This window comes from Ipomoea nil, unplaced genomic scaffold (assembly GCF_001879475.1).
Source record: "Ipomoea nil cultivar Tokyo-kokei standard unplaced genomic scaffold, Asagao_1.1 scaffold2297, whole genome shotgun sequence".
Taxonomy (NCBI): Eukaryota; Viridiplantae; Streptophyta; class Magnoliopsida; order Solanales; family Convolvulaceae; genus Ipomoea; species Ipomoea nil.
In genome coordinates, this window is record NW_017618725.1 from 445,472 (window position 1) to 454,169 (window position 8,698).

The following is an 8,698-nucleotide window of genomic DNA, read 5'->3' on the forward strand; positions in this document are numbered from 1 at the left end:
TGTTATGTGCTTGCTTTGATATGCTTCTATCTTGTTGATGGACACAATAGGATAGATGAGTAAGAATGAGAGTTTGGCAAGAGATTGCACTCTTTCATTAGTCTAGTGGTGCATAATTTCCACCCTACGACCCGAAAGGGCTAGGCCCGGGAGGAGTGGCAGACCACGTGTTTGACAAAATGCCCATGCCGAATTAAGACCTAGGAGTCTAAGCCCTACGCGGTTTGGTGATGGTGCCTTAGTACTTCCGTAGTAATCCTTCGAACTCCACGTCAATTCATCTTTTGGAAGTGAATGCCATGTCATCGGAAGACTAATCTGCCCTTCTTTCGCTTTGCTTATTGTGTTTAGCTATTTCGTGTTTTTGTTACATCTTTTCGCCTTAGACATGCCTTTATTTCACCTAGTAGGGATTGCTAATGTGTTGTTAATGACTCTACATGCTCTCCAATTTGTCATCCTTTAAGAACGTCATCCCGGGAATCTTCATTCCCAACCTACTTTCCATCCACCGCTAAATTACGACATGTCAATGATCAATGAGGAGACCATTGCATAGTACTCAAGGCGAAGACCCTTGAACAAATAGAGATTCTATTCATCAAAACCAATCGGTTGGCCAGCTTCAACAAGTAATCCAATCAAAACCTTGACTTCTCCAATATACTCACTCGTCATGGAATCCCCTTGGTGCAAAGATTGCAGTTGACTAAGGAAACTCAAAGAACGTGTCCAAGAGGAGGACTAGCTTGCCACAAGGCCCCAGGCGTGGTATGTCTCATTGCAACATACATAACCTAATCAGATAGAGATGGGATGTGCATTGACAAAATAGAAGAATCCTGTCGGACTCAATCTTGAGCCTTAGGATTGGCTATCACGAAATATCCATTCGAAGCTTGAATGAAAGAAACTGGATACAAAAACGTGTCATCAATGTATCCACTGAAATTTTGTCCACGAAGAAAGGGAACAAGTTGGGTTTTCACAAATAAGTAATTTGAAGAGGTAAGTTTAGTGGATATAAAGTGATGAGCTGTTTGTAGGACAGGGTATTTATTGGGGTTGGGGATGGAGAAGAAATATTTGAAATGGTGCCAGAGGAAGATGCAGAGTCACCGGTCGGCGGCGGCGGTGCAACTTCTTTAGTGGCAACAATGGTGATAGGGTTGGCAGCCATGGAGTGTTAGGTCTACTGATACCAAATGAAAACAATAATTCTAACAATCTAATTTATAAAGTACAGGAAGAGATGTATTTATAAAAATACAAACTCAAAGAATCCTAATCAGATGAGTAATGATAAAAAATAAATTCACAATAACACAGGAAAGGGAGAAAGAATTCTAGTGTGACTAAAATACGAGTCCTAATACAATTAACCCCTCTACACTAGTGATTTTGCATGGATATAGCTAAATCCAGAGCTTAACAAAAAGTCATCAATAACAATTAATTAACATCTATCTATCTGTTTTACAAACAAATTGACAAAATAGTTATCAAAAATTTTAATTTATGTAAAGCTGAAAAGATTGCAATGCTTCTGGAAAAAAAACTAGCAATATAACAAAGTAATTAATAATACTAAATTGTATCCATCAAGAAAAACAATTCGAAATTGTAAAAAAAAAAATTAAAATTAAAATAAAAGATGATGAATCTTACTAAATTAATACAAAAGGAATGAATTAATGCAACCCAGGAGTATAGTTGAATTAGATATGGCGTTGCATTAGCACAAGCAACTAACTATCCTTGGACAGCCTTGGCTAAACCAAAAGCAGCAGCAGATGCAATGGCTCCAATTAGTGCGGTCTGAAAGGCGCTTCTAAATGGTTTATTCCCAGTAAAATGGCCTTTGCCATAACCAAAGATGAATAAAGCCAGTAGAGTTATCGCTATAGAGGCAAGAACGGCCTGAGATGCAACCGGAATGAACATGTATGGAATTAGGGGAACCAAACCTCCTAATATATAAGCAACTGCAATGGTAAATGCACTTTTCAACGCCCTCCCCGGTTCTGGCTTTTCTAAGCCCAACTCAAACCTGCACTTTCCATTTCACCCATACTTATAATGTTGGCAAAATTTACATTCACAATTTACATACTGAATACTCACAATTTTACATACTAAATGTTCATAATTTACCTACTGAATGTTCACAATGTAAATTGTGTATTTTGGACTCAGGTCCACCTTGCAATGTGGATCCAAGTTCATGGTATAACTGTTTTATAATGTATGTCCAAATTAAGAGTTAATGTCATCTGAGTCTTCGGAGTATAATTTAATCTTAAAGTTTCAAGTTAACCACTTATATTCATTCAGCTTTCAAATTAATCACCCATGGTCTTTAAATTATCAAATCTTAGGGGGTGTATTCAATCATGACTTTTGTGAAGTTTTAAAGACTTTTAAAATGATAGATTTTAATAAACTTTGATTGACTTTCATAGAGTCGTTCAAAACTTTTTAAAACTTTATAAGACTCTATAAAAGTCTATATAAAAAACATTCATAGACTTTTATCAACTTTTTATTTTAAAAAGTCTACAAAAGTCATTGAAATTCTAAATTGAATACATCATTACAAACTTTCAATGATTTTGATTCTTATCATTTACAATTTTCTTACAAAACATTTATAATATATCATAAAATTCTTCTTATTATATAGTTCTTCACCCACATCAACATTCGCAACATTATTATTTTTATCCATAGTATGCTGAGACTTATATGCTAATTACTTATATATATATTATTAATAAACATCAACAAAAAAAAAAAAAAAAAAAAAAAAACTATTTCATTAGAAATTCATAACAATATTGAATAATAAAAGACTTGATCAAATAAAATATTTAAAAATATAATTACAAGTTGCATAAAATAAAAAAATAAAAATCCAATATTAATAATATATATAAAATTATCCTTTGATATATTGCTAGGCATCATGCAAAGAACTATTATTTGCAATAGCAATTTGAGACTGCAAACAACAACAAGGTGTTACTGTTTGCAACTCCAAATTGTTGTTACGAACAGTAATTCGCTATTCGTAGTAACCTGTTGTTAAATATATATATATATATATATATATATATATATATATATATATATATATATATATATATATATATATATATATATATATATATATTATGAATATAAACATAAAAATAATAAAAATCAAAATATATAAGTATTTATATGAATATTATGAAACATATACTAAAATTTGACGATGAAAAATTTGCTTTGTTCATGTATTTAGGGAGAATTAGAGAAAGTTAGTGATAAAAAATTCATAAAAAAAAAATAAAAACCAATATAAACAAGCAATAATGAAGTAAAAATAATATTATTTCAAATTTTTAGATGAAGATTCTAAAGTTTATGAGAGAGAGAAAAATTGGTAGAGTTTAGGTATGAGAAAAATATAGGATAATGAAGAAAAAAATCATTTTATTGAATTTAGATAGGTTTATAGAGTTTAAATAGGGAGAAAAAACAGAATTTAAATAGAGAGAGAAAACATTCAAAGTTATTAGAAAGAAAATTTGAAATCTAGGGATTGATGGTCGGATTTCAACTATTTATATTTGAGAATGAAAAGTCTACAAAAGTCTTAAAATTAAAAAGTCTACAAAAGTTCATAACTTTTTGAATATCACATGACTTTTAAAGACTCTTTAAAAGTCTTAATCGAATACCACACGATTTTTAAAGACTCTTTAAAATTAAATTTTGATTGAATACCGCCTGACTTTTAAAGACTCTCTAAAAGTTTGAATTGAATACCTCCAGACTTTTAAAGTTCATAAAAGTCCTTAAAACTCTATAAAAGTCATGATTGAATACACCCCCCTTAATTAGTTGTGGTCCTTCAACTTTCAAAATTGTACCAGTTAAAATTTGAAAGTTGAAGTATGATGGTGGTTAACTGGAAAGTTTAAAACTAAAGGTGAAAAAATCACTATACTTAGAGGACCACGGATGACATTAACTCTCCAAATTAATTAATAAATACACAATAAGTTTAAGAGTGAAGTGCAATGGTACAAAGTGGGGAGACTTACTTCATCATAAAATCAAGCCACGCTTGGGGGTTCTTTCTCAAGGCATTCACAATTGGATTACATTCATGTGCCAGAAGCCCATATTGTGATAGTATCTCCGAAACCTCTGCAGCTTCTGCAATTCATACCAATATTATCATATAAACAATAATAAATGTGTTTTAGATAGATTACATTGTGCCGTGTGTGTATATATTGGGCTTGATTAACCACTTTAAAACGCTATGACATTATAAATTATCTTTAAATGTAAAGTGCAAAGAACAACGTTGTAAAGTGTATCCAAGAATATTATAAAGTGCATTCCGTGATATGTGAGCAACTGAGCATGCAGTACATTTTACATACTAATTAGATGCACTTTTAGAGTCACCAATATTGAGTATATATCTACTAATTATCGAATGGACACTATAATAATATTTGATTCCCTTTAATGCTTGAGTAATATATATATATATATATATATATATATATATATATATATATATATATATATATATATATATATATATATATATATATATATATATATATATAAGTGTATTCCAATCAGAACAACTATATTATAGAGGACGGTGATGATAGATTTAATCGTGTGTCATTAGTCTGTATATCATGTACATGGCCGAATGTAGTCGTGTGCCATAATTTGTATGTCGTGTGCATAGATTTGTTAATTAATAGAGTCTGGGTTCGAAACCTAATGTTTACACGTATGCTAGTATGTCATTGTGCCTTAAATTGTGTGTATGATACTAACTTGTCGTGTGCCCATTATCTGTTCACAAAGTCCTCTATATATTGATATCATAATGTGAACGCAACTATATATATATATATATATATATATATATATATATATATATATATATATATATATATATATATATATATATAAAATAGCGCCAACACACACATATATAAGTCTTTTTCCTCCCACCCAGGAAGACTTTTGTTTTTAAATTTGAAATTGCTTTCATTTTTAGAGAGATTGAATAATGATATATAATATATATGATAATTTAATTCATAGTAATTATTTTTGCATAAAATACCAGAAAATTGTTAAAATTATAATAATGATTTAGACTGAAAATAATGGTAACAATTAATAAATAATAAATTTGTGCAATAATCATGGTCAAAATAATGCATCATTTGTCCAGCATTAAAAAGTTTATTGTAACAAATGATCAGAGCTGAGGTACAAGACTAGTCTTCACAAATTCAAGATCCACAATCTTTTTTATATGATCAACTCTATATGCTATATCTTTTCAAAAAAAAAAAAAAAAAAAAAAAAAAAAAAAAAAAAAAAAAAAAAACTCTATATGCTATATTAATTGATAATTTTGAAATATAAAACATCTAAACAACTATAAAATTAATTATGGTTATATTTATTAAATAAATCTAAAAACATAAACAAAAAAAATTAATATATAAGACTTGCGTAAGATTTATAAGATGTATAAAAAAGTTAGATAATGAACACAAATATCATTATACAAATCATAATACGTTATTATTCTAATAGATTATTTCATTAAGATATTTTTAGATGGAATATTACCGATTTTCTAATAAAGGTTGTCTCTAGTTATATTTAATTAATAACATCAAGAACGATCTGCAGCCATCTTTTAAATACACACGTATACTTATTATGCATTATATTAATTATACAAAATTTAATTTTTTTGAAAGCTACTAGTTCTATTACATTGTAGTATCTGTTCATATACAATGTCAAAGAGTCAGTAGCATTCAAAAAAAAAAAGGTGTCAAAGGAAAAATTCATAAAAAATGTTTTCTTAAACTTGAAAAATGGACAAATTGGATGAAATTGGTTAGTTTAGGGACCCAATTGTAGGTTTTTTAAGTTCAGTGGTCTAATTGCATTCTCGTATGCAGTTCACTGGCCTATTTGACCCTTATTCCTTTAATTAATAACATCAAGAACGATCTGCAGCCATCTTCTAAATACACACGTATACTTATTATGCACTATATTAATCATACAAAATTTACTTATGCTAAATTTACTTAAATACATACATATGTTGAATCTACTTAAAATACATACATATACTTATACACTATATTAATCATACAAACTTAAAATACAAAAAATTTAAATTTCTAAATATAATTTTCTTTATTATAAATCCAGTAATATAAATTATATTTAGAGAAATTACATTATAAAATGTGCCTAATGTATTATGTGTACATAAAACACATTATACAATCTTATAAGGAAATACCTACGTTTAGGCTACTCATACAAAATTTACAATTTACCACATCTTTTGATTTCTAAATATAATTTCTTTAATTATTATCCATATTTTTGGAATATAATATACAATTACAAATAATCAATTTAATTATGTAAATTTCATTTATAAATTTATCTAAATATGTACATAATTGACTATATTAACCTTACAAAATTTTAATTTAAGAGTTCGTTTGAAAACTCTAAAAATGACTGCAGAAGTTATTTTCTGGATTTTCCTGTATTTAGGTATCCAGAAAAATGTCAAGCGCGGCGCCTTGTGCTCAGATGGCATATAGTGACATTTTCTATGTGGGAGGTCATGAGTTCGAGCCTCAGAGAAAATACAATGTAATAGAGTCAGCAGCATTCAAAAGAAAAAAAAAAAAAAAAAAAAAAAAGGTGTCCAAGAAAATAAAGTCAAAGAAAAAAACCATAAAAAATGTTTTCTTAAATTTTTAGTTAGAAAATCTTTTCAGAATTCTTTATTTTCCTATCTCCCTCTCACCACCACGCCACCACAACTTATTATTATTATTATTATTATTACTATTATCATTATTAAATAACAAATAATATGTTCATTTTCAAAGGAATGAACTAAACTTAAAAAATGTAATTTCTTAATTTTCAATTAAACTTGCAAAAACAAAACTCTAACCTCCAACCAAATACCTAAAAAATAAAATATTTTAAAAAATGACTCATTTTCTAAAAATTACTTCTAAAAAATATTTTTTAAGTTTTCAATTGGACCCTTAATTTTTTGTTCTATGAAAATACTATACATACTTGACCAAAAGATATGAAAAGTCTAATTATATTATTATTATATGGCATGTTTAAATATATTTTTTTAAAATTATACTAATTTTTTATTAAAATTCATGATAGCATAATTGCAAACCCCACTAGTTAATATAAACTTCAAGTTTCTGCCCCAAAATGTCAAAAATTGGACATAAAAGCTTTTGGTGTCCATTAGATTTTCACCAATGCCAGTCTGTCTTCCTCATTTATACTACTAACCTGTATCAGGTACGGTTAAGATCTCTTCATGCTCCCTCTTCAGTTCTCTCGCGTAGTGATCAGCCTCACTCTTAGCAGCCAAATAACTGCAAAACCACCCACAATAAATTAAATTTCTTAATATATATAATAATTAACACTTTGTTAAAATTAAAACAAAATGTTGATCGAATTGGAGAAATAGTGTTTTCAGCTCCTTAATTATAATAATTTAGTGATTGAGAGTTACAAAATAAAAATGTAAAAGATTACCCTACCCTCCGAGTCCCATGGAAATGGCGCCTGCAGTAACCTCAGCGATACCGGCGGTGAGAATGATGGACGAGGAGGCATTAGCGCCGGAGAGGCCGGCGGCGAGGGCAAACGGGACGGTTAGGCCATCGGAGACGCCAATGATGATGTCTCTGATAATCTCGCCGGCGGTGAAATGTTTCTCTTTATGTTGATTCAACAAAGAGATCTCAACTTCTTGCGCCGCCGCCGCCATTATATTGTTTCTTCTCACTTTCTCCGATCCTTATTTGTGTTTTGGGATAATAATAATTGAAATTCACAAGAATTGAAGATGATGGCTCTGTCACTGCGATAGTGGGATTATTTATAGTGGCTGGGAATGAATACAAATGGAATATCTCCCCATTTCTCCTTGGATATAATTAATTATTTTGCTCAAAAAAAATTAAAATTAGGATTAATTTTAATTATAAAATTTTTTTTTTCCTTTCGTTCTTAAGCATGTCTGGAAATTGGAATAAATTATTTGCCCACAAACGTAACGGTAAAATACTTTACCCCATGGCGTTCGGGTCCGACAAGATAATTAAAAGATAAATTATAATGACTCGACAACCTCTTATATTGAATGTAATTCACACACGATGGTTGTTAGGTATGAATTTTGCATCCACGAAATCAATTATTATCTAAATCTGAAAAACATAATAAGTCTCAATCAAAGTTATACCCTTAATTTATATTCGTTTTTCTGTTAATATTTTTTTTTATACATTTTACTATAAGAGTTGTACTATAAGTATAATTTTTTAAACAAAAATATCTCTCATGGTTATAAGTTCAACTCCCATAAAATCGGGGTTAGCTTTCTTTGCTTAAGTTGATCAATTATAAACAACCTAGACTAGTGATTTTTTTACAGATTAGGGTTATAAAATAAATTTACTTATTGCACATCCAATGACTGCGGTTTTCTCATTATCCAAAAAATCAATTCCATATTGAAATTTGTGGAATATTCATTTTCAACATAATTAATAAGGAAGGATTTTTCGCCTTT

General features: G+C 29.1%; 1 protein-coding gene across 1 annotated transcript; it reads right to left on the reverse strand.

Annotated features, from left to right (window-relative positions):
• Positions 1-1,550: 1,550 nt before the first annotated feature.
• Positions 1,551-7,973, reverse strand: LOC109151864 (vacuolar iron transporter 1). Its single transcript, XM_019299467.1, has 4 exons — positions 7,662-7,973; positions 7,405-7,490; positions 4,092-4,206; positions 1,551-2,050 (listed from the first exon to the last, which is right to left on the reverse strand). The coding sequence occupies exons 1-4, from the start codon at positions 7,889-7,891 to the stop codon at positions 1,753-1,755; spliced, it is 729 nt and encodes a 242-aa protein (XP_019155012.1). The 5' UTR covers positions 7,892-7,973; the 3' UTR covers positions 1,551-1,752.
• Positions 7,974-8,698: the final 725 nt, after the last annotated feature.

What these genes read in the sequence shown, in the direction of transcription:
- LOC109151864 (XM_019299467.1), bottom strand. Translation starts at nt 7,891, where the DNA reads ATGGCGGCGGCGGCGCAAGAAGTTGAGATCTCTTTGTTGAATCAACAT. An exon ending in ATTTCCATGGGACTCGGAGG is followed by an intron (nt 7,491 to 7,661) that starts GTAGGGTAATCT and finishes GTGGTTTTGCAG; the next exon opens with TTATTTGGCTGCTAAGAGTG. An exon ending in CTTAACCGTACCTGATACAG is followed by an intron (nt 4,207 to 7,404) that starts GTTAGTAGTATA and finishes TATGAATTGCAG; the next exon opens with AAGCTGCAGAGGTTTCGGAG.